The sequence below is a fragment of the Eucyclogobius newberryi genome, unplaced genomic scaffold (genome assembly GCF_026437365.1).
Source record: "Eucyclogobius newberryi isolate DKJ021-1_F unplaced genomic scaffold, fEucNew1.0.hap1 SCAF_8, whole genome shotgun sequence".
In the NCBI taxonomy this organism is placed as follows: domain Eukaryota; kingdom Metazoa; phylum Chordata; class Actinopteri; order Gobiiformes; family Gobiidae; genus Eucyclogobius; species Eucyclogobius newberryi.
The window spans coordinates 31,061,539-31,088,179 of NW_027316500.1; the positions used below are offsets into that span (position 1 = coordinate 31,061,539).

At 46.1% G+C, this 26,641-nt stretch overlaps 1 protein-coding gene across 1 annotated transcript in view; it reads left to right on the forward strand.

Annotated features, from left to right (window-relative positions):
• The window catches only part of mocos (molybdenum cofactor sulfurase), a 44,684-nt gene that overhangs the window by 7,402 nt on the left and 10,641 nt on the right, over positions 1-26,641 (forward strand). The window contains exons 5-12 of the mRNA XM_072436998.1: positions 364-440; positions 2,519-2,718; positions 6,761-6,877; positions 7,668-8,051; positions 9,903-10,065; positions 11,488-11,563; positions 13,484-13,626; positions 26,264-26,384. Of these exons, the coding sequence (XP_072293099.1) occupies positions 364-440; positions 2,519-2,718; positions 6,761-6,877; positions 7,668-8,051; positions 9,903-10,065; positions 11,488-11,563; positions 13,484-13,626; positions 26,264-26,384 (1,281 nt within the window). The remainder of the gene's footprint in view (positions 1-363; positions 441-2,518; positions 2,719-6,760; positions 6,878-7,667; positions 8,052-9,902; positions 10,066-11,487; positions 11,564-13,483; positions 13,627-26,263; positions 26,385-26,641) is intronic.

Below are 26,641 nucleotides of genomic sequence, written 5' to 3' on the forward strand. Positions count from 1 at the left end.
GCGTTTGATAATGGCTGACCACAGCGGCATATGGAATATTAAGAAATAAAAAAAACGCATTATATTATTTGGCGCAATAGCAGGATCGCCAGTGTCTCCAGGTAAATCTGACTCCGCCCCTGAGCTCCTCCGAGGACACACTAATGCCTCGACACAAAAAGGACTAGAGGCCTATAGAGCTTTATATTTATTTCAGTTTTATTCATTTTTATTTATACATATTTTTCTTCAAAAAACCTTTAATACCATGTTTTTGGTCCATTTTGTATCACTGACACTCTTCATTGTTCATTTTTTTTGTTACACTTTCACAAACTCTTGACTGTTTGTTTGTTTGTTTGTTTGTTTGTTGTCGTTTTGCAGATTTGAGGACGGCACAGTCTCGTTCCTGGATGTCATCGCTCTCAACCACAGCTTCGACGCGCTCTACAAACTCACAGGTGCACACTTTTGATCCGCAGGAAATGAACGGGGCGCCGGTCGAGCGGAAAGCACGCCGACTCCAGCTCTGACAATTTGCCGCATGTCCCTCAGCGGTCTCGTTCCCATTTCACGCCGCGCTGTCCCGTCCCGTGATGAAGCCTGAGGGCCAGAACATGCTTTTGAAAAGAGATGTGACTCCCGGCACATGTGACGTCTGAACTCGCGCTGGACGAAATGGAGTTGATGGATTTTCAAATGTTCACGTGTTGCACATTAGCACGAAATAATCCTTTAAAGAAAAATCCTTCATGAAATGTTTTCTGTTTACACATTTCTTTTATTCCGTATTGCGATTTGAAATGTCTATGTTATAAGATTATGATCCATAGATGATAAATATTTAGCAGACAAAAGCACAGTTTGTCTTTAATGAAAAGTGCACTGTAAACAGAATCCTATCATTAAAACCACATGTGGAAAGTAACTAATATAACTCTCACAAAAGGGAAACAGAACAGAGAAGGGTCTTTCGATCCCTTATGTCTCGAGACTGTCGGATAAAGAGCAAAATATTTTTTAGACAACACGAAATCCCTGTTTTTTACACTTTCAGACAAAAACTGGTTCACCCTGAGGACGAGATGCAACACAAAAACAGAGCAATGTAGTTCACGCTGTCCAATGCAGTGAAGAACTTTAAAGAGCGGTACAAAGGAGAGACTAAACAGCCACCAGAACTACACAAGAAAGAACTACACACCCTACTCACCCTAACCCATAGTTCCCCTCATCACCTCAGACTTGACCTTCATTAGGTCTTCTCTGTGGTATTCACACTCAGCCTCCATGTTTGTCTCAGCCTCCATGTTTGCCTCGGCCTCCATTTTTGCCTCGGCCTCCATGTTTGTGTCTTTCAGGGGGGATGTAGTGGGTCCAGCAGCACACATTCAGCTTGGCTCAGCTTCCATGTTTGTCTCTCTTTCATGGGAGATGCAGTGGGTCCAGCAGCACACATTCAGCCTCCATGTTTGTGTCTCTCTCAGGGGGGATGCAGTGGGTCCAGCAGCACACGTTCAGCTTCCATGTTTGTGTCTCTCAGGGGAGATGCAGTGGGTCCAGCAGCACACGTTCAGCCTCCATGTTTGTGTCTCAGGGGAGATGCAGTGGGTCCAGCAGCACACGTTCAGCCTCCATGTTTGTGTCTCTCTCAGGGGGATGCAGTGGGTCCTGCAGCACACATTCAGCTTCAGCCTCCATGTTTGTCTCTCTCAGGGGGGATGCAGTGGGTCCAGCAGCACACGTTCAACCTCCATGTTTGTCTCTCTCAGGGGGGATGCAGTGGGTCCAGCAGCACACGTTCAGCCTCCATGTTTGTCACAGCCTCCATGTTTGTCTCTCTCAGGGGGGATGCAGTGGGTCCAGCAGCACACGTTCAGCCTCCATGTTTGTCACAGCCTCCATGTTTGTCTCTCTTAGGGGGGTTGCAGTGGGTCCAGCAGCACACATTCAGCTTCAGCCTCCATGTTTGTCACAGCCTCCATGTTTGTCTCTCTCAGGAGGGATGCAATGGGTCCAGCAGCACACGTTCAGCCTCCATGTTTGTCTCTCTCAGGGGATGCAGTGGGTCCAGCAGCACACGTTCAGCCTCCATGTTTGTCACAGCCTCCATGTTTGTCTCTCAGGGGGATGCAGTGGGTCCAGCAGCACACATTCAGCTTCAGCCTCCATGTTTGCCACAGCCTCCATGTTTGTGTCTCTACAGGGGGGATGCAGTGGGTCCAGCAGCACACATTCAGCTTCAGCCTCCATGTTTGTCTCAGCCTCCATGTTTGTGTCTCTACAGGGGGGATGCAGTGGGTCCAGCCGCACACGTTCAGCTTCAGCCTCCATGTTTGTGTCTCTACAGGGGGGATGCAGTGGGTCCTGCAGCACACGTTCAGCCTCCATGTTTGTGTCTCTACAGGGGAGATGCAGTGGGTCCAGCAGCACACGTTCAGCCTCCATGTTTGTGTCTCTACAGGGGGGATGCAGTGGGTCCAGCAGCACACGTTCAGCCTCCATGTTTGTCTCAGCCTCCATGTTTGTGTCTCTACAGGGGGGATGCAGTGGGTCCAGCAGCACACATTCAGCTTGGCTCGCTTCACGTACATGGTGCTCTCCAACCTCCGTCATGGCACTGGACTTCCAGCAGCTCAGATCTACACTGAGGGCCAGTTTGACTGTCCCAGCACCCAAGGGCCCATCATCAACTTCAACCTCCTGGACGCGCACGGAGACTTCATCGGGTATTCACAGGTATGAACGTATTATGAACGTATTATGAACCTATTATGAACGTATTATGAACATGTTATGAACGTATTATGAACGTATTATGAACGTATTATGAACGTATTATGAACATGTTATGAACGTATTATGAACGTATTATGAACCTATTATGAACATGTTATGAACGTATTATAAACGTGTTATGAACGAATTATGAACGTGTTATGAATGTATTATGAACGTAGTATGAACATGTTATGAACGTATTATAAACGTGTTATGAACGAATTATGAACGGGTTATGAATGTATTATGAACGTAGTATGAACGTATTATGAACGTGTTATGAACGTATTATGAACGTATTATGAACGTGTTATGAACGTATTATGAACGTATTATGAACGTATTATGAACGTGTTATGAACGTATTATGAACGTGTTATGAACGTATTATGAACGAATTATGAACGTATTATGAACGTGGTATGAACGTATTATGAACGTGTTATGAACGTATTATGAACGTGTTATGAACGTGGTATGAACGTATTATGAACGTGTTATGAACGTATTATGAACGTATTATGAACGAATTATGAACGTGTTATGAACGTATTATGAACGTGTTATGAACGTATTATGAACGTATTATTAACGAATTATGAACGTGTTATGAACGTATTATGAACAAATTATGAACGTGTTATGAACGTATTATGAACGTGTTATGAACGTAGTATGAACCTAGTATAAATGTTTTATGAACGTGTTATGAACGTATAACGTAATCTATGGCATGTTTCTATCTGGACATTATCAGAGCAGAATTATGGCTGAAGAAACACATTTAATTTCCATTCGCTGATTTTCTGCAGACTTTGAGTTCTTAAACTCAAATATAATACTCTAATTAGCAAAAATGCTAATTTAGCAACTTTCTCTCACAAGTCTGTGAGGAATTCACCGCCATTAGCAATATTCAAAGAAATTATAGACCGTCTGCATTCTAAATAACTAGTCAAACGAATAAATACTAGATTGATCCGTCAGCACAATAATTGATAGTTACAGCCCTCATTTTGCTATTTCATTTGAAACAGTTTTAAATATTTGTCTCCTCCAGTATTTCTTTGTGTAACTGGAGATAAATCACCATCATCACTGCTCAGACGCGTTGACAGTTGGTTTACTAAAGAGTACAGATTATACTACAGACTATACTACAGATTATACTACAGAGTATACTACAGATTAGACTAAAGATTATACTACAGACTATACTACAGATTATACTACAGATTATACTAAAGATTATACTACAGACTATACTACAGATTATACTACAGACTATACTACAGACTATACTACAGATTATACTACAGATTATACTACAGATTATACTAAAGATAATACTACAGACTATACTACAGATTATACTACAGATTATACTAAAGATTATACTACAGACTATACTACAGATTATACTACAGACTATACTACAGACTATACTACAGATTATACTACAGACTATACTACAGACTATACTACAGATTATACTACAGATTATACTACAGATTATACTAAAGATTATACTACAGACTATACTACAGATTATACTACAGACTATACTACAGACTATACTACAGATTATACTACAGACTATACTACAGATTATACTACAGATTATACTACAGATTATACTACAGATTATACTAAAGATTATACTACAGACTATACTACAGATTATACTACAGACTATACTACAGATTATACTACAGACTATACTACAGATTATACTACATATTATACTACAGATTATACTACAGACTATACTACAGATTATACTACAAATGATACTACAGATTATACTACAGATTATACTACAGACTATACTACAGATTATACTACAAATGATACTACAGATTATACTACAGATTATACTACAGACTATACTACAGACTATACTACAGATTATACTACAGACTATACTACAGATTATACTACAGACTATACTACAGACTATACTACAGATTATACTACAGACTATACTACAGACTATACTACAGATTATACTACAGATTATACTACAGATTATACTAAAGATTATACTACAGACTATACTACAGATTATACTACAGACTATACTACAGATTATACTACAGACTATACTACAGATTATACTACAGACTATACTACAGACTATACTACATATTATACTACAGATTATACTACAGACTATACTACAGATTATACTACAGACTATACTACAGACTATACTACAGATTACACTACAGACTATACTACAGACTATACTACAGATTATACTACAGACTATACTACAGATTATACTACAGACTATACTACAGACTATACTACAGATTATACTACAGACTATACTACAGACTATACTACAGATTATACTACAGATTATACTACAGATTATACTAAAGATTATACTACAGACTATACTACAGATTATACTACAGACTATACTACAGATTATACTACAGACTATACTACAGATTATACTACAGACTATACTACAGACTATACTACATATTATACTACAGATTATACTACAGACTGTACTACAGATTATACTACAGACTATACTACAGACTATACTACAGATTATACTACAGACTATACTACAGATTATACTACAAATGATACTACAGATTATACTACAGATTATACTACAGACTATACTACAGATTATACTACAAATGATACTACAGATTATACTACAGATTATACTACAGACTATACTACAGACTATACTACAGATTATACTACAGACTATACTACAGATTATACTACAGACTATACTACAGACTATACTACAGATTATACTACAGACTATACTACAGACTATACTACAGATTATACTACAGATTATACTACAGATTATACTAAAGATTATACTACAGACTATACTACAGATTATACTACAGACTATACTACAGATTATACTACAGACTATACTACAGATTATACTACAGACTATACTACAGACTATACTACATATTATACTACAGATTATACTACAGACTATACTACAGATTATACTACAGACTATACTACAGACTATACTACAGATTACACTACAGACTATACTACAGACTATACTACAGATTATACTACAGACTATACTACAGATTATACTACAGACTATACTACAGACTATACTACAGATTATACTACAGACTATACTACAGACTATACTACAGATTATACTACAGATTATACTACAGATTATACTAAAGATTATACTACAGACTATACTACAGATTATACTACAGACTATACTACAGATTATACTACAGACTATACTACAGATTATACTACAGACTATACTACAGACTATACTACATATTATACTACAGATTATACTACAGACTATACTACAGATTATACTACAGACTATACTACAGACTATACTACAGATTACACTACAGACTATACTACAGATTATACTACAAATGATACTACAGATTATACTACAGATTATACTACAGATTATACTAAAGATTATACTACAGACTATACTACAGATTATACTACAGACTATACTACAGACTATACTACAGATTACACTACAGATTATACTACAGATTATACTACAGATTATACTAGAGACTATACTACAGATTACACTACAGATTATACTACAGATTATACTACAGATTATACTACAGACTATACTACAGACTATACTACAGATTACACTACAGATTATACTACAGACTATACTACAGACTATACTACAGACTATACTACAGATTATACTACAGATTATACTACAGATTATACTACAGACTATACTACAGACTATACTACAGATTACACTACAGATTACACTACAGACTATACTACAGATTATACTACATATTATACTACATATTATACTACAGATATATCACCTTTAGAGCGTTTCCTTGACAACCCTCTGCATTAGCTTCCATTCAGCTCCAGCGGTCAGACCGAACGACCGGTAACGGGGCTAATAAACCGTCTTTTCTCCGGGCGTAACGTGACATGGACTCCGCCCGTGTCGCCGCAGGTGGACCGCATGGCCGCGCTCTATAACATCCACGTGCGCACCGGCTGCTTCTGCAACACGGGCGCGTGCCAGGCCTTTCTGGGCATCAGCGACCGGCAAGTGAAGAGCAACCTGCAGGTAAAGGACGGCGCCGGGAGGAGCGTGGCGAGCGGCCGAGATGGGGTTATACCGGGGCTAACGGAGGCCGACCCGGAGACGACGCCCTCTTAGATCACAGGACACCATGTATTTGTATGTTCTTGAGTGTTTTCTCTTTGGAAATACACGTTTTAGAACTCGAAATGAAAGGAAACGCACAGTCGGAGTTGACGTTAGGGCGGCTAGCTCGGCGCGGGATCGTGGCAACAACACGGGAGCTAATAAATAAAGTGTTAAATATTTGTATATACTTATTTTGGGATATTTTTGCACCTTTGTGATTAATTTTATAGACATTTCACATTTGTCTGATAATTACCGTATTCTCCGGACTATAAGTCGCACTGGAGTATAAGTCGCACCAGCCAAAAAATGCGTAATAGAGAAGAAAAAAACATATATAAGTTGCACTATAAGTATATAGTATATAAGTAGAAATATAAGTATAAGTCACACTGGAGTATAAGTATATAAGTAGAAATATAAGTATAAGTCGCACCTCGGCCAAAACTATGAAAAAAGGTGCGACTTACAGTCCGGAAAATACGGTAAACGTCAACTAAGACGTGTAAAGACAGTTTTAAAGAATGTTTTGACACACTTCTGTTGGATTTAAATGATATCTTTTGCAAATATTCACTCAAAATAATCCCTAATCATAAGTAAAAGCAATAGTAGTAGTAGTCTAGATGGCGAGATCATTGTATTTGAATGTAACCAGGCCATGCACGTCCCCACACTCCTGCTTTTGCCCCGTCTGTGTTCTCAGGCCGGTCACGTTTGCGGAGACGACGTGGACTTGGTTCTAGGGCGACCGACCGGATCCGTGCGCGTGTCCTTCGGTTACATGTCCACGTTCCAGGACTGTCAAAGCTTTCTCAGGTTTGTGGTGGAGTGTTTCGTCGAGGGGCCGGTGACGGTGGACCGAGAGAGGGTGGACGCGCTCGCGAATGCGCCGTCGCCATGGGATACGACGGGCCTGCAGCCAATCGCACGCCAGAATGGGAAGGAGACAGAGGAAGTGGATGAGCAGAGGTGCAGAGGAGGATCAGAGAGGAGTTTTGGACATGCTGAGGTGAAAATCCACAAGGAAGAAGGCTGTTCTCTCACCAATATCTACATTTACCCCATCAAATCCTGCGGCGCATTTGAGGTTTGAGCTGCATGGTTTTTATTTCTCTTCCCTCTTTTTAGTCCTGTTTGCAATCAATCCAAATCTATTTGTAGCACACAAAATGCAATTAAATAGCTTTATTTATTTTATTTATTTTATTCAGACCTCTCTTGACCTGTGGCAAAGTAAATATATAACAGCACACATGTTTTAAAACATTACACATCTAAACAGCTTTTAAGAAAATAAAACAAAATATACATTTAAAAGCAGGCCGTCCAGCCTCAGGCACAACCTGCTCTGAACCTCAGATCACATGGATAAACAGGGCTTCAAGGGTGAAACAGGCATATAAAAATCATTAAAAAAACAACTCTTATTTTACGAGAGCTCTTGGTCCAGTGTAAAGCCAATACAAGTGCAGTAAAATCACAATACAATATTTGAATACATTTGAAAGAGACAGTTGAGACACATTTTACGCACAAGCACAGCAAAACATCATCGTTTTGAGCCTGGAATTTTTTAAAGATACATGAATAAACCCGCACAGTTAACACTTCCTGATCAATACTTGGAGTGACCTTAACTTTCACAAACATCAGCGTCGACCTTCTGCGCTTGCCTGGATTACCAATCTCTCCTACTTTATGATCAAATGGCTTTGAACCAGACAGAAAACACCTCACTTTACCGCAGATTATCCAATTTACGTGTTGATTTAGAAATGCGTGCTGTTTCTCAGTACTTTATTATTATTATTATTGTTTTATATATATTTTATTTTAACTCGTGACCAAACATTTCTCAATCACACCAATCAAAATCGTGGAGACAAATCCAGACCCAAACTTCTAATTTAAATGATCCCCATTTGTTTTGCTCCAGTTTTGTGTTTGGAGAGCTGAATAAGTGGATGTTGAAATGCATCGCCCAATTCAACCCATTTCTCCTGTTTTCAGTGAGAAACATGATGAAGATGAAAATAAGCCAGACTCTCAGTGGACCGGACATAGTTTCGGAGCCACCGCTGTCCGTCAGTCTCGTGCCGCAACACATTAAATGCATATTCTACATTTAAAGTCTCTCGGGCTCTCGTTACTGTCTGAGCTGCAGATCTTGGTCGTACCTGGCTTGACACAAACCTCAGAGGGACTTCCTGCTGTCCACTGCGGCGGTCAGAACAGGACTGAGGCTGGAGATGTCAGAGGAAGCGACATAAAACTGTCCCGTATCTAAGGCTGGACAATAAGATAGAAAATATATACTTGATTCGCTGTTTGTCGTATCTTCTAGCCCTGGATTGACCACGATTTTTGATTCGATTTGATTATTTTCTTATTTAAAAGCTGGAAACCACTTGATTCATTTTGATTTAATTGTAGAATAATGTAGCATTAGCACAGCGGGCTAATATAAGTGCTGTGGATACATGTGTTTTGGCGATATCTGATTTGTAATTTGAAGTTAACGTATTTTCCGGACTATAAGTCGCACCAGCCAAAAAATAATGCATAATAGAGAAGACAAAAACATATATATATATATATATATATATATTATATATATATATATATATATATATATATATATATATATATATATATATATATATATATATATATATATATATATATATATATATATATTGATATATATATAAGTCGGATTTTTGGGGGGAAATTTCAAGATCAAGAACAGACATTTCATCTTGAAATGCAGTAAAAAGAGGAACCACAATGCATTCAAGTTAGAAGAGAATTGTTGCAGTGTACAATCAAAGTAAGGTGACTGAAAAAGACTCCAAGAAGCACTTTTTTTTAGTTACCACCTCTGTTAGTGAATTAAACCGCCCGTATGTTCTGTTTTTGGGCCCTGTGCGTGATGCAGGTGCAGCAGTGGCCTCTGGGACGTCAGGGTCTGCTGTTCGACCGCAGCTTCATGGTGGTGAACGCCAACGGAGTCTGTCTGAGCCAAAAGAGAGAACCTCGACTCTGCCTCATCAAACCTGAGATCCTCCTGAGCTCCAACCAACTTCTGCTGCACGCCACAGGTGAGAGCTCGCCACAGGTCAGAGCTCGCCACAGGTGAGAGCTCGCCACAGGTCAGAGCTCGCCACAGGTGAGAGCTCGCCACAGGCCAGAGCTCGCCACAGGTGAGAGCTCGCCACAGGTCAGAGCTCGCCACAGGTGAGAACTCGCCACAGGTGAGAGCTCGCCACAGGTCAGAGCTCGCCACAGGTGAGAGCTCGCCACAGGTCAGAGCTCGCCACAGGTGAGAGCTCGCCACAGGTGAGAGCTCGCCACAGGTCAGAGCTCGCCACAGGTTAGAGCTCGCCACAGGTCAGAGCTCGCCACAGGTGAGCTCGCCACAGGTGAGAGCTCGCCACAGGTCAGAGCTCGCCACAGGTGAGAGCTCGCCACAGGTGGGAGCTCGCCACAAGGGAGAGCTCGCCACAGGTCATAGCTCGCCGCAGGTCAGAGCTCGCCGCAGGTCAGAGCTCGCCACAGGTGAGAGCTCGCCACAGGTCAGAGCTCGCCACAGGTGAGAACTCGCCACAGGTGAGAGCTCGCCACAGGTCAGAGCTCGCCACAGGTGAGAGCTCGCCACAGGTCAGAGCTCGCCACAGGTGAGAGCTTGCCACAGGTGAGAGCTCGCCACAGGTCAGAGCTCGCCACAGGTTAGAGCTCGCCACAGGTCAGAGCTCGCCACAGGTGAGCTCGCCACAGGTGAGAGCTCGCCACAGGTCAGAGCTCGCCACAGGTGAGAGCTCGCCACAGGTGGGAGCTCGCCACAAGGAAGAGCTCGCCACAGGTCATAGCTCGCCGCAGGTCAGAGCTCGCCGCAGGTCAGAGCTCGCCGCAGGTCAGAGCTCGCCGCCGCAGGTCAGAGCTCGCCGCAGGTCAGAGCTCGCCGCAGGTCAGAGCTGATCACAGGTCAGAGCTCGCCGCTGGTGAGAGCTCGCCACAGGTGAGAGCTCGCCGCAGGTCAGAGTTGGCCGCAGGTCAGAGCTGATCGCAGGTCAGAGCTGGCCGCAGGTCAGAGCTGATCGCAGGTCAGAGCTGGCCGCAGGTCAGAGCTGATCGCAGGTCAGAGCTGGCCGCAGGTCAGAGCTGATCGCAGGTCAGAGCTGATCGCAGGTCAGAGCTGATCGCAGGTCAGAGCTGGCCGCAGGTCAGAGCTGATCGCAGGTCAGAGCTGGCCGCAGGTCAGAGCTGATCGCAGGTCAGAGCTGATCGCAGGTCAGAGCTGGCCGCAGGTCAGAGCTGATCGCAGGTCAGAGCTGGCCGCAGGTCAGAGCTGGCTGCAGGTCAGGATAAGATTATTGTGCCAAAAACAAGGCACAATAATCTTATCCTCCAGTTGCGTTAATCACAACGTTCCTATTCCTTACATGAGTGTTTGGCATAATCAAACATAATGGTGTTCATTCAGATGGACTTCTGCAGTCACAGTCTTGTTCTCTGCCCCACAGAGATGGAGAGCATTTCAGTTCCCCTGGAAACCAAGAGCCAGAGCAAAGTGTGTCAGAGCAAAGTGTGCGGCGACAGGTGAGACGCATGTTACACAAATGTGTTTCATGTGTGTGTTTAATGTCATGTTTAAATAAGTTAAAGGTATATATAAGGTATGTATAAGTGTTCTGGTGGAGGGACGGCCTTCTTATTGTCTCCATGGAGATGTTATTGATGTTATACACAAAAGTTATGTAGAGCACTTTGACTGATTTCAGTAGTTTTGATTTCCACATTAGTTTAAAAATCCAATATTGAAATCAGAAAATATCTTATACGGGTGGATAAAATATTACTACAAAACTGCAAAACACATTTAATATTTTATCAATATTATCTTGATTTTCTCTCTGCCTTACACAGTCCAGGCTGAAATGTGAGAAAAAAAGTTGGAGTAGTGGAGAGACATATTTGAAAAGGGCTGTATACGAGTGCAGCACAAACGAGTCTAAATTATACGTCTGTCTGGACAAGTCTGGCTATATATATTATATATTTCACTAATGGACATATAAAATTCTGATCACACAATACGATAACCTTCAAAGTCGCTGATTAAGTCCAGACTTTATGTGAATGTGACGAGACATAAAGTCTATAACGTGGGAAAGTTTATGGAGGCAACATAAGAAGAAACTTTACTCTTAAAAACAATAATTATGTGTCAAAATATTAGCAATTTAACATGAAAAATAAACATAATTTTACTTCTCAACTTGACATTTTCATTCTCCATCAGATGCAGTCCTTGAGGTATCGAAATGTTTCCACGACGCAGCACATTATTTTGAAAAGTTTATACTTATAAGTTGAAATAATGTAATAAGTAGCAGTGTTTCTCAAAGTGTAGTATGCGTACCTCCGGGTGCTTCTGGTAATAGTGTATTTGTTTAATTTTGAAGGAAATCTATTCATGTTTTCGTCCTTCTCTTTGTTAATTACTATTGTATCATTCCTTTATCAATAATAGTCCTTGTTTTTATTTATTTTCTCATTTAATCTCCTATTTTTGACCTGATATAGTTTAGATCTGGTGTTTCTCATAAAGCCAGACATTATCTTGGTGGAACTCGGTGTGAAACGTTTGAGAGGTTCGTTTTAGGTTCTATTTTAGGCCTATGTTTTTAGGCTCTATCGTACATCGAGACCTTTTAAATACATTTCAAACAAACAAAGGTTGAAATATAGTAACTGAAGTCTTTTAGATCGAGAATTTTATGAATAAAATTGTTGATCAGAAATATTGTATATAGCTTATACATTTCATTCTAATTTAATAATGCCTCTGTTTTTGTGATAAAATGTCGTTTTGTGAGTGATTTAGCGTCATTATAGTCCATTTTTCTTAATTATATAGTTGCTTATTCCCTACAATCGGTCAGTGTAACTTCATTTAACTCGATTGAAACACTGAGCCGCAAAATAAAACGACTCAAACCAATTTTTCAGTGCAGCTTAACAGGAGGGTCAACAGGGGAGTAACAACCCTCAGGACAAAAGACTGTGTCCTGCAGCGTCACGTCAGCCTCCAGGGGGCGCACGGGAACTCCGGCGAGCCAACAGGAACTCTCTCTCGCTCTTACTCCACGTGATGATGCGAGCGGCACGTTCTGAACCGCAGCGCGACCTTTGACTCACAGTTTTACGCGCTACTATTACAAATCGGTGGATCTGATTGGGGTTTAGACCTTAGCTGCTGCACCCCGACCGCATGTTTGTGAGGGAAAAGCTTAGGGAAAACTGCGTCGACACCGGGAGAAAATGCAAACTCCTTTGACCTCTTCTCTCCGTTTCACTCATGACTTCTATTATTTGTCGTTTGCGCGGGAGATTGTGATCTAATATTGTTCTCCCTGGACACACCTCGGCACGATCCCGTTGTCGGCCTCGGAACGGTCGCGGCGTCAGAGCAGATTTCCCCCGGGACGTTCTGAATGCGATCTTTTGTGCTTCTAGAGTGGAGACGCTGGACTGTGGGGACGCCGCGGCCGAGTGGCTCGAGCGCTTTCTCCGACAGAAGTGTCGCTTGATAAGGCTCAGTCCGGATTTCACACGAGACGCCAAGAAAACGAAGCGACGGGAGTCCAGCCGCGGAGACGGTACGTTCACGTGCAATATGTGTTTGAGATTATTTAAATGGGCGCAGATTATCAGTGAAATTGGTTGTTGTTATTGTTTTAAGCTGCTTCAGTCTCGTTGTCTCATGAGTTATTAAGTTTGTTCTTTTATCAACCACACTTTTATTGCAGATATTCAGTATTCTGAAACACTGTCATCATTTATTTTATTTTATTTTATTTTATTTTATTTATTTTATTTATTTTATTTATTTTATTTATTTTATTTATTTTATTTATTTTATTTATTTTCCATCCATCCATTTTCTACCGCTTGTTCCCTTTCGGGGTCGCGGGTGACTGGAGTCTATCCCAGTGACTTCCGGCCTTAGGCGGGGTACACCCTGGACAGTGGCCAACTTGTCGCAGGGCCAACACAGAGACACAGACATTACAGACAGTTCACGCTCACATTCATTCACTAGGGCCAATTTAGAGTCGCCAATTTTACCTAACACATGTATGTCTTTGGACGGTGGGAGGAAGGCGGAGAACCCGGAGGTAACACGGGGAGAACATGCAAACTCCACCCAGAGAGATCATGTGATGTTGGTCTGGTCCGGGAATCGAACCCATGATCTCCTTCTTGGGAGGCAAGAGCGCTAACCGCCTTTGCCACCGTTTATTTATTTTATTTATTTTATCAACTACATTTTTAGTCACTTTTATTGCAGATATTCAGTTTTCTGTAACACTGTCCATTGAGGTGTTGCTTTGTTTGTTGCGTTTAACTTATTTCTCTTGCAGTTTATCACTTACAGATGTTTTATCGCTCAAAAATACCAGGAACAGCACGCGTTCCCACTCTCCTTTCCATAGATCTGACCTGTAACTTGGCCTGGCAGTGGAAGAAATGATATCTCGTTACACCTTTACATGAAAAAACAGAACCCCGTTTGCCTATCATGATTTTTAACAGGAAAATCAACAATAAAAGTCTTTTATTTCTTTTCTTTTGCCAAATAATGAAACACAAAGTGAATATATTTGATGTATTTAATATCTGGCGTCATTCTGCGCAGCGTTGTGAACCGTCAAAGCCGTCAAAGTCCAGCGTTGCTTTTAACAGACGTTTTCATGGTGATCGGCGGCGTCGAGGGCCCCTACGTGAAATCCATTTAGTCTTAAGTGCTCGGAGCTTTCACGCTAAACCGGGGCCATTTCTCTTCTCGACACGTTTGGTCCGGATGTAAATGGTTTTGTCCTTGTGTTTGTCGTGTACAGGTCTGAATGTAATGGCGACCGAGGAAACGTACATTTAGCCATCAATCTTCACATGCATCGAGAACGCGTTAGAGCGAAAAGAACGTTAGTTTAGTCTGTAATGCAATTAAAAAACACTTTAAAAGCAGCATTGAGCTCACAGACATTCTACTGATAAAGAGAGACGCAGTTTATCTGTTTGTGCTGGAGAGAATAAATCATATAATTAAGCGTTGTGTATCATAATTTTCTTTCAAATCACCCTCCAAGAGTAGTTAAGACTCATTTAATCAGTCTAGTATTAAAGGAGTCTCTCTACTGATGGCCTAATAAAGTTATGATAGTGGTAATTATCATGATTTAAATATATACTTTTTCTTAATTAATTAATCTGGACCTTGGTATTTTACAAACGCTGTGATTAACCCCGTAATAGGTTAATATGGACATTAATGTTGTGGCCACACATTAAAACATCTTGCTCCTGGAAACAAAGAGAAGCTGATTAAATATTCCTCGTTCCTCTGACCCGAGGCTACGAGCGCACGGCTTTTCAAATGAAAGGTCAGCCACACTTAACACAAGCAGAACACATTGATCCCATTGATCTATCATTTCATATTTAGGCTTAATAAACCCAATAAAAACATGTTATTTAACTATAAACCTGTGGCCATAACTATATTAGTTATATTAGTGAGACGAGCTCCATGGTAACACTTAGGGGGAGGGACTTGGACTTTGTGAAAGTGGCTTTTCTTTGGCTCACATCAATAACAAACTGTTCCTCTGTAATATGATAAAAACATAAATAAACATGCATTTCAGAACATGTGTATATTGGTCAAAAACTCCTCCTTTATCAGTCTTCTCGCTGGGCTGAGGTTGGATGGCAGGTTGGAGGATGGCGGGTTGGAGGATGGCGGGTTGGAGGATGGCGGGTTGGAGGATGGCGGGTTGGAGGATGGCGGGTTGGAAGATGGCAGGTTGGAGGATGGCGGGTTGGAGGATGGCGGGTTGGAAGATGGCAGGTTGGAGGATGGCGGGTTGGAAGATGGCAGGTTGGAAGATGGCGGGTTGGAGGATGGCGGGTTGGAAGATGGCAGGTTGGAAGATGGCAGGTTGGAGGATGGCGGGTTGGAGGATGGCGGGTTGGAGGATGGCGGGTTGGAAGATGGCAGGTTGGAAGATGGCGGGTTGGAAGATGGCGGGTTGGAAGATGGCGGGTTGGAGGATGGCGGGTTGGAGGATGGCGGGTTGGAAGATGGCAGGTTGGAAGATGGCAGGCTGGAGGATGGCGGGTTGGAAGATGGCAGGTTGGAGGATGGCGGGTTGGAGGATGGCGGGTTGGAAGATGGCAGGTTGGAAGATGGCAGGTTGGAGGATGGCGGGTTGGAAGATGGCAGGTTGGAAGATGGCAGGTTGGAGGATGGCGGGTTGGAGGATGGCGGGTTGGAGGATGGCGGGTTGGAAGATGGCAGGTTGGAAGATGGCGGGTTGGAAGATGGCAGGTTGGAAGATGGCGGGTTGGAGGATGGCGGGTTGGAGGATGGCGGGTTGGAGGATGGCGGGTTGGAAGATGGCAGGTTGGAAGATGGCAGGCTGGAGGATGGCGGGTTGGAAGATGGCAGGTTGGAGGATGGCGGGTTGGAGGATGGCGGGTTGGAAGATGGCAGGTTGGAAGATGGCAGGTTGGAGGATGGCGGGTTGGAAGATGGCAGGTTGGAAGATGGCAGGTTGGAGGATGGCGGGTTGGAGGATGGCGGGTTGGAAGATGGCGGGTTGGAGGATGGCGGGTTGGAAGATAGCAGGTTGGAGGATGGCGGGTTGGAGGATGGCGGGTTGGAGGATGGCGGGTTGGAAGATGGCAGGTTGGAAGATGGCGGGTTGGAAGATGGCGGGTTGGAAGATGGCGGGTTGGAGGATGGCGGGTTGGAGGATGGCGGGTTGGAGGATGGCGGGTTGGAAGATGGCAGGTTGGAGGATGGCGGGTTGGAGGATGGCGGGTTGGAGGATGGCGGGTTGGAGGATGGCAGGTTGGAAGATGGCGGGTTGGAGGATGGCGGGTTGGAGGATGGCGGGTTGGAGGATGGCAGGTTGGAAGATGGCAGGCTGGAGGATGGCGGGTTGGAAGATGGCAGGTTGGAGGATGGCGGGTTGGAGGATGGCGGGTTGGAAGATGGCAGGTTGGAAGATGGCAGGTTGGAGGATGGCGGGTTGGAAGATGGCAGGTTGGAAGATGGCAGGTTGGAGGATGGCGGGTTGGAGGATGGCGGGTTGGAGGATGGCGGGTTGGAAGATGGCAGGTTGGAAGATGGCGGGTTGGAAGATGGCAGGTTGGAAGATGGCGGGTTGGAGGATGGCGGGTTGGAAGATGGCAGGTTGGAAGATGGCAGGTTGGAGGATGGCGGGTTGGAGGATGGCGGGTTGGAGGATGGCGGGTTGGAAGATGGCAGGTTGGAAGATGGCGGGTTGGAAGATGGCGGGTTGGAAGATGGCGGGTTGGAGGATGGCGGGTTGGAGGATGGCGGGTTGGAAGATGGCAGGTTGGAAGATGGCAGGCTGGAGGATGGCGGGTTGGAAGATGGCAGGTTGGAGGATGGCGGGTTGGAGGATGGCGGGTTGGAAGATGGCAGGTTGGAAGATGGCAGGTTGGAGGATGGCGGGTTGGAAGATGGCAGGTTGGAAGATGGCAGATTGGAGGATGGCGGGTTGGAGGATGGCGGGTTGGAGGATGGCGGGTTGGAAGATGGCAGGTTGGAAGATGGCGGGTTGGAAGATGGCAGGTTGGAAGATGGCGGGTTGGAGGATGGCGGGTTGGAGGATGGCGGGTTGGAGGATGGCAGGTTAGAAGATGGCAGGCTGGAGGATGGCGGGTTGGAAGATGGCAGGTTGGAGGATGGCGGGTTGGAGGATGGCGGGTTGGAAGATGGCAGGTTGGAAGATGGCAGGTTGGAGGATGGCGGGTTGGAAGATGGCAGGTTGGAAGATGGCAGGTTGGAGGATGGCGGGTTGGAGGATGGCGGGTTGGAAGATGGCAGGTTGGAAGATGGCAGGCTGGAGGATGGCGGGTTGGAAGATGGCAGGTTGGAGGATGGCGGGTTGGAGGATGGCGGGTTGGAAGATGGCAGGTTGGAAGATGGCAGGTTGGAGGATGGCGGGTTGGAAGATGGCAGGTTGGAAGATGGCAGGTTGGAGGATGGCGGGTTGGAGGATGGCAGGTTGGAGGATGGCGGGTTGGAAGATGGCAGGTTGGAGGATGGCGGGTTGGAGGATGGCGGGTTGGAAGATGGCAGGTTGGAAGATGGCGGGTTGGAAGATGGCAGGTTGGAAGATGGCGGGTTGGAGGATGGCGGGTTGGAGGATGGCGGGTTGGAAGATGGCAGGTTGGAAGATGTCAGGCTGGAGGATGGCGGGTTGGAAGATCGCAGGTTGGAGGATGGCGGGTTGGAGGATGGCGGGTTGGAAGATGGCAGGTTGGAAGATGGCAGGTTGGAGGATGGCGGGTTGGAAGATGGCAGGTTGGAGGATGGCGGGTTGGAGGATGGCGGGTTGGAAGATGGCAGGTTGGAAGATGGCGGGTTGGAGGATGGCGGGTTGGAAGATGGCAGGTTGGAAGATGGCAGGTTGGAGGATGGCGGGTTGGAGGATGGCGGGTTGGAGGATGGCGCCGGGAGGCGGCGCTCGAAAAAAGTACTTAAAAAATGTGCCGATATGGAAAGTCAATATGCTCACACTCCGCCACTTAGGAGCGCTGTATCGCAGCGTATTTTCTGACGATTTTACGAAATAAAGCGGCGCTTTTAACGCCGTGCGCCGTAAACAAGCTCGTTGTTCTCTTAATTTAAGCCATACGCGGATCCTAAGTGGCGGAGTGTGATCATATTGGCTTTCCATATCGAGCGCCGTTGGCGGCGCGAGCGAAAAGTACTACGGCGCTCGCATGGACGGGGGCCTAGCAGCATGGCGGGCGGCCCGCCGCAGCATGGCGGCATATTGCTGCGGCGGCCCGCCGTGCCCAAACCCGTCAGCGAGAACACTGCTTTATATCTGCCTCTTTAGCCCTGTTTGACAGTCGCCTCACACTGGAGCAGCTTCTCAATCAGACCGAGCAGAAATGAAGCAGAAATGGCCTTTTAGCCTCACAAACATCACTCCTCGTGGGGATCCATCCTGCTCTGACGGGACCACCCCCCTCGTGGGCATCCATCCTGCTCTGACGGGACCACCCCCCTCGTGGGGATCCATCCTGCTCTGACGGGACCACAATCAATCCTGCGCCGCACGTCATCCAAATTCACCCTTAAATAAACCTCTGAACACACTCGGGGGTTTGGACAAATGAGGCCTGTGATTGTAGCCCGTCCTTGAACCGAAGCTGCACCGATTTCAAACGTCGCCTTGATTCATTCACAAAGTTGAACGCCGTCGACTTTTACTCAGAAAAGTCATGCCATGATATTTCAGTCTGTATGGCGGGTTTTTACGATTTTAAAAGGTTTACTTTATTTGCTTTATACCTGTTGAATGATGAGAAAATGACAGGAAGTGACATCACACCAGGGACACTCGTTCCAGTCAAAGTTTATGCCAAATTTACACAAAAGAAATAACTTTTTTGACTCTAAACATTAATTCAACAAAAATAAAGTCGCCCTCACATATTTGTATTTGTCAAATAAAAATAATTAGACATTAGATGAGTTTTGGCCCAATGTTTGCTGGGTAATTTCCTACTGTGATGTCATCAATTACAAACAGGAAGTGAAATTATAATCCTAAAAAAATGAGCTATTCTGTGATAACATTTTTATACTTTTAAGCAGAATTCAAGATATATTTATCTTAACTGCGTTTTAGTTGAATGAGTCGTTCGCCCTGTAGGGGGCGCTTTAGAATAATGTAAAAGTCATTGTCATTCCCAGAAATTAAAACGAGACCATTTTAGACTATAAAATAAACTCCTCACATTATTCTGATATTATAAACTCAGACACGCCCCCTGTGGATTATCAGGAAGAGAAAAACTGTTGAATTAAGATGGGAATTATTTAAACAAATGTTAAATTGAATAGAAACGCTCACTAAACCACTACAATGGACTAAAAAAGACTACAATTGACTAAAAAGACTACAAGCCCAGAGGAATACAGACTTTGTAGCAGGGTTATTCAACTTAATATACCAGAGGGCCACTCCACTACTGTAACTTAGGGTCGCACAAAATATCCCCAACACTATTTAAATAAATTGAGTTAATACAATTCAATAACTACAGATTTTGTCAGAAAAGACATACAAAATGCTAACCCAGACTCCAAACAGATCTAAACTAGTGCATCTAAACCCAGAATTAAACCAATAAACACACAATTTTTTTTTTTAATGTGGGCCGGATTAAATCACTTGGCGGGCCAGATTTGGCCCCTGGGCCTTACGTTGGACAGCGCTGCTTTATAACATAAATCAGTGTCTCTCTCTCTCTCTCTCTCTCTCTCTCTCTCTCTCTCTCTCTCTCTCTGATTCTTTAAATTTGGAGTTGTTTTTTCTTTTCTTTTTTGGTATAAATATGATAATATTTCGGGCTGAGTTATGTTTGTCGTTCCTTTTCTTCCTTTCTCTCTCCACGGTCTATGCCCCCATCTCTTTTCTTCCCTTTATCCCGTTCACTCCCTCCTCTCTCCTTCTTTCCTCCTCTCTCCTTCTTTCCTCCTCCCTCCTTCTTTCCCACTTTCTCCCATTCACTCCCTCCTCACCCTCTCCTTTTGTCTCCCTCTCTCCCATTCACTCCCTCCTCTCTCCTTTCTTCCTCTCTCCTTCTTTCCTCCTCCCTCCTTCTTTCTCCCTCTCTCCCGTTCACTCCCTCCTCCCTTCTCCCTCTCCTCTGTTCACTCCCTCCTCGCCCTCTCCTTTCTCCCTCTCTCCCGTTCACTCCCTCCTCTCCTCCTCCCTCTCTCCTGTTCACTCCCTCCTCTCTCCTCGCTTCTCCCTCTCTCCTTCTTTCTCCCTCTCTTGTTCACTCCCTCCTCTCTCCTCGCTTCTCCCTCTCTCCTTCTTTCTCCCTCTCTTGTTCACTCCCTCCTCTCTCCTCCCTTCTCCCTCTCTCCTTCTTTCTCCCTCTCTTGTTCACTCCCTCCTCTCTCCTCTCCTCCTGTCTCCCTCTCTCTTCTCTGTAGTTTATTAAGTGTCTCTGTGGCTTAAGCAGGTGTTCTCCTGAATAAATGACTTGACCTGAAGGGGGCAGCACCCTGAGGCCCCTCAGTGTCACAGCAGAAGCAGAAGAGATCGATGTGTCGCTGCAAAGTTTGAACACACGAGTCAAAGTGAGGCCTCCAGCGCCCGGCGTTTGGATGAGGTCTTTAAAGAGGCACTAAAGAGGCCCTACATCACTTTGGCTCTTTGGAACACACGGAAAATACAAGACAATAAACGGTATGTGTGTTCAATGTGGGGCCCTCAGCATCACAGGGCCTAAGCATCATGGGCCCTAAGCATCATGAGCCCCAGCATCATGGGGTCTCTTTATCACAGGCCCACAGCATCATGGGCCCCTAAGCATCATAGGACCTCAGCATCATGGGACCTCAGCATCATGGGACCTCAGCATCATGGGACCTCAGCATCATGGGCCCTCAGCATCATGGGGACAGAGCATCATGGAGACTGAGCACCATGGAGACTGAGCATCATGGACCTAAGCATCATGGGCCCTCAGCATCATGGGAACTGAGCATCATGGGCCCTCAGCATCGTGGGGACTGAGCATCATCGGGTCTGAGCATCATGAGCCTAAGCATCATGGGTACTGAGCATCATGGGCCCTCAGCATCATGGGGACTGAGCATCATGGGCCTCAGCATCTCGGGGCCTCAGCATCATGGTACTCAGAATCATGGTACTCAGCATCATGGTACTCAGCATCATGGTACTCAGCATCATGGTACTCAGCATCATGGGGCCTCGGCATCACAGGCCCGCAGCATCATGAGCCCTCAGCATCATGGGCCTCAGCATCTCGGGGCCTCAGCATCATGGGCCTCAGCATCATGAGCCTCAGCATCATGGGGCCTCGGCATCACAGGCCCGCAGCATCATGAGCCCTCAGAATCTCGGGGCCTCAGCATCACAGGCCCTCAGCATCATGGACCACAGCATCATGGACCTCAGCTTCATGGACCTCAACATCATGAGTCTCAGCATCACGGGGCCTCAGCATCATGGGCCTCAGCATCTCGGGGCCTCAGCATCATGGGCCTCAGCATCATGAGCCTCAGCATCATGGGGCCTCGGCATCACAGGCCCTCAGCATCATGAGCCCTCAGAATCTCTGGGCCTCAGCATCACAGGCCCTCAGCATCATGGACCACAGCATCATGGACCTCAGCTTCATGGACCTCAGCATCATGAGTCTCAGCATCACGGGGCCTCAGCATCATGGGCCTCAGCATCTCGGGGCCTCAGCATCATGGGCCTCAGCATCATGAGCCTCAGCATCATGGGGCCTCGGCATCACAGGCCCTCAGCATCATGAGCCCTCAGAATCTCTGGGCCTCAGCATCACAGGCCCTCAGCATCATGGACCACAGCATCATGGACCTCAGCTTCATGGACCTCAGCATCATGAGTCTCAGCATTACGGGGCCTCAGCATCATGGACCACAGCATCATGGACCTCAGCTTCATGGACCTCAGCATCATGAGTCTCAGCATTACGGGGCCTTAGCTTCATGGGCCTCAGCATCTCGGGGCCTCAGCATCATGGGCCCTCAGCATCATGAGCCCTCAGCATCATGGGCCCTCAGCATCATGAGCCCTCAGCATCATGGGCCCTCAGCATCATGGGGACTGAGCATCCTGGGCCCTCAGCATCATGAGCCTCAGCATCACGGGGCCTCAGCATCATGGGCCCTCAGCATCATGGGCCCTCAGCATCATGGGCCCTCAGCATCCTGGGCCCTCAGCATCATGAGCCTCAGCATCACTGGGCCTCAGCATCATGGGCCCTCAGCATCATGGGCCCTCAGCATCATGAGCCCTCAGCATCATGAGCCCTCAGCATCATGGGCCCTCAGCATCATGAGCCCTCAGCATCATGGGCCCTCAGCATCATGAGCCCTCAGCATCATGGGGACTGAGCATCTCGGGCCCTCAGCATCTTTACGTTTGTGTGCAGTTCTTTATAAAACGCTGCTTGTATTCGAGCACATGTCGCTTCACTCTGGCACATTCTTCTGTTTTCCATCTGTGACGGAAAGAAAAGGAACAGCCGGCTTTTCTGAGGCTGTCGATCGCTCAGACCACACGGCGGCAGATTTATGTCACCAAACGCCAACGACAACAGCATTTATGATCATTGACTTTAGAGCAAATGCGTTAATGTCGGAGGAAAACGCTCTCAACCTCGTGAAATCACTTTTGGATGCTAAGGACGCTGCGAGATCCAATTAGAAATGACTGTGCACACGTCTGAGGCCAAGATTCATACGTTTGAGTTATATATTTGTCAATTAGCGTTACCAGAGAGTCTTTTCATGGAAACACTTTAAAGAAACCGGCACACAAAGCTTCAGGTTCAGATTGAAGAGTATTCCAAGCTGTGGGAGCAGCATAAAGGAAAACATGGGATTTAAAGTGCGGATGACAGGTGTTTACGATGTTCTAATGTTGACTTTATTTAGTGTATTCATACCTCTTGTACATATAAATGATACTTTTACACCAATCGAACAGGTATTTGTCGAGAAAACGTTGACAAATCTTTAGAAAATGACAGGAAGTGACATCACACCAGGGACGCTCATTCCAGTCAAAGTTTAGAAAGAAGAAACAACTTTTTTGACTCTAAACATTAATTCAACTGAATAAAGTCGCTCTCATTTATTTTTATTTGTCAAATACTAATTGTGACATTAGATGAGTTTTGGCCCAGTGTTTGCTGGGTAATGTCTTAGTGTGATGTCATCAATTACAAACAGGAAGTGAAATTATAAACTTAAAAATTGTGCTATTCTGTGATAACATTTTTATAATTTGTACCAACATTCTACATATATTGATCTTAACTGTGTTTTAGTTCAATGAGTCGTTCGACCTGTAGGAGGCGCTCTAACACTGTCTGACTCGTCGACTTTGAGCCACTTTGAAGAGAAAAGTTGTAAAATCACAGTAAACGAGGTTCGAATCCAGTCCGAGTCTTAGTCCGAGTCCAGTCCGAGTCCAGTCCGAGTCCAGTCCGAGTCCAGTCCGAGTCTTAGTCCGAGTCCAGTCCGAGTCCAGTCCGAGTCCAGTCCGAGTCCAGTCCGAGTCTTAGTCCGAGTCCAGTCCGATTCCAGTCCGAGTCCAGTCCGAGTCCAGTCCGAGTCTTAGTCCGAGTCCAGTCCGAGTCCAGTCCGAGTCCAGTCCGAGTCCAGTCCGAGTCTTAGTCCGAGTCCAGTCCGAGTCCAAGTCCGAGTCCAGTCCGAGTCCAGTCTGAGTCCTAGTCCGAGTCCAGTCCGAGTCTTAGTCCGAGTCCAGTCCGAGTCCAAGTCCGAGTCCAGTCTGAGTCCAAGTCCGGGTCCAGTCCAAGTCTTAGTCCGAGTCCAGTCCGAGTCCAGTCCGAGTCTTAGTTACGAGTCCAGTCCGAGTCCAGTCCGAGTCTTAGTCCGAGTCCAGTCCAAGTCCAGTCTGAGTCCTAGTCCGAGTCCAGTCCGAGTCTTAGTCCGAGTCCAGTCTGAGTCCAAGTCCGAGTCCAGTCTGAGTCCAAGTCCGAGTCCAGTCTGAGTCCAAGTCCGGGTCCAGTCCGAGTCTTAGTCCGAGTCCAGTCCGAGTCCAGTCCGAGTCCAGTCCGAGTCTTAGTCCGAGTCCAGTCCGAGTCCAGTCCGAGTCTTAGTTACGAGTCCAGTCCGAGTCCAGTCCGAGTCTTAGTCCGAGTCCAGTCCAAGTCCAGTCTGAGTCCTAGTCCGAGTCCAGTCCGAGTCTTAGTCCGAGTCCAGTCTGAGTCCAAGTCCGAGTCCAGTCTGAGTCCAAGTCCGAGTCCAGTCTGAGTCCAAGTCCGGGTCCAGTCCGAGTCTTAGTCCGAGTCCAGTCCGAGTCCAGTCAGAGTCCAGTCCGAGTCCAGTCCGAGTCTTAGTCCGAGTCCAGTCTGAGTCCAAGTCCGGGTCCAGTCCGAGTCTTAGTCCGAGTCCAGTCCGAGTCCAAGTCCGAGTCCAGTCCGAGTCCAGTCTGAGTCCTAGTCCGAGTCCAGTCCGAGTCTTAGTCCGAGTCCAGTCCGAGTCCAAGTCCGAGTCCAGTCTGAGTCCAAGTCCGGGTCCAGTCCAAGTCTTAGTCCGAGTCCAGTCCGAGTCCAGTCCGAGTCTTAGTTACGAGTCCAGTCCGAGTCCAGTCCGAGTCTTAGTCCGAGTCCAGTCCAAGTCCAGTCTGAGTCCTAGTCCGAGTCCAGTCCGAGTCTTAGTCCGAGTCCAGTCTGAGTCCAAGTCCGAGTCCAGTCTGAGTCCAAGTCCGGGTCCAGTCCGAGTCTTAGTCCGAGTCCAGTCCGAGTCCAGTCCGAGTCCAGTCCGAGTCTTAGTCCGAGTCCAGTCCGAGTCCAGTCCGAGTCCAGTCCGAGTCCAGTCCGAGTCCAGTCCGAGTCTTAGTCCGAGTCCAGTCCAAGTCCATCCGAGTCCAGTCCAGTCCGAGTCTTAGTCCGAGTCCAGTCCGAGTCCAGTCCGAGTCCTAGTCCGAGTCCAGTCCAAGTCCATCCGAGTCCAGTCCAGTCCGAGTCCAGTCCGAGTCCAATCCGAGTCCAGTCCGAGTCTTAGTCCGAATCCAGTCCAGTCCGAGTCCAGTCCGAGTTCAGTCCGAGTCCAGTCCGAGTCCAGTCTAAGTCCGAGTCCAGTCCAGTCCTAGTCCAGTCCTAGTCCAGTCCAGTCCAGTCCTAGTCCAGTCCTAGTCCAGTCCGAGTCCAGTCCTAGTCCAGTCCTAGTCCAGTCCGAGTCCAGTCCTAGTCCAGTCCGAGTCCAGTCCGAGTCCAGTCCAAGTCCAGTCCTAGTCCAGTCCGAGTCCAGTCCGAGTCCAGTCCAAGTCCAGTCCTAGTCCAGTCCGAGTCCAGTCCGAGTCCAGTCCAGTCCGAGTCTTAGTCCGAGTCCAGTCCGAGTCTTAGTCCGAGTCCAGTCCAGTCCGAGTCTTAGTCCGAGTCCAGTCCAGTCCAGTCCAGTCCAGTCCGAGTCTTAGTCCGAGTCCAGTCCGAGTCCAGTCCGAGTCCAGTCCGAAAACAGTCCAGTCCGAGTCTTAGTCCAGTCCAAGTCCGAATTCCGTCGTCTTTGAACGTGTGAATCTGAAACTCACATTTTCAGAGATCATTATCATAAATTGTCTGCTCCGTCTTTTTGGGATTAGTGACACTTTAAAACACTTTGATTTCCCTCACTTGTCCTCACCGTCTCCCTCTCTCTCTCCGCAGCCTCCCCCGTCTCCTCCCCCTCCTGCCCCGCCCCCTCCCCCCTCTCGCTGGTGAATGAGGCGCAGTACTTGATGGTGAATCGAGCCAGCGTGGAGCACATTCACCGTCTCATTCACGACAGGTTTGAAAAGGAAAAAAACTCTTATTCACGAGTCGCAAAAGATTCTCAGAAATAACATGTCATTTTCTCCCCCTCCGCTCGCTCTCTTCCTCCTCTTTTACTCCCCCATCTCACACTCCCTCCCTCTTCTCTTCTCTCCCTCTCTCTCTCCCTCCTTCTTCCCCCTCTCTCCCCCTCCCAACCCTTCTCTTTCTCTCTGTATCCCTCTCACCACCATTCTCTCCCTCCTTTTTCTCCCTTCTCTCCCTCCTCTCTCC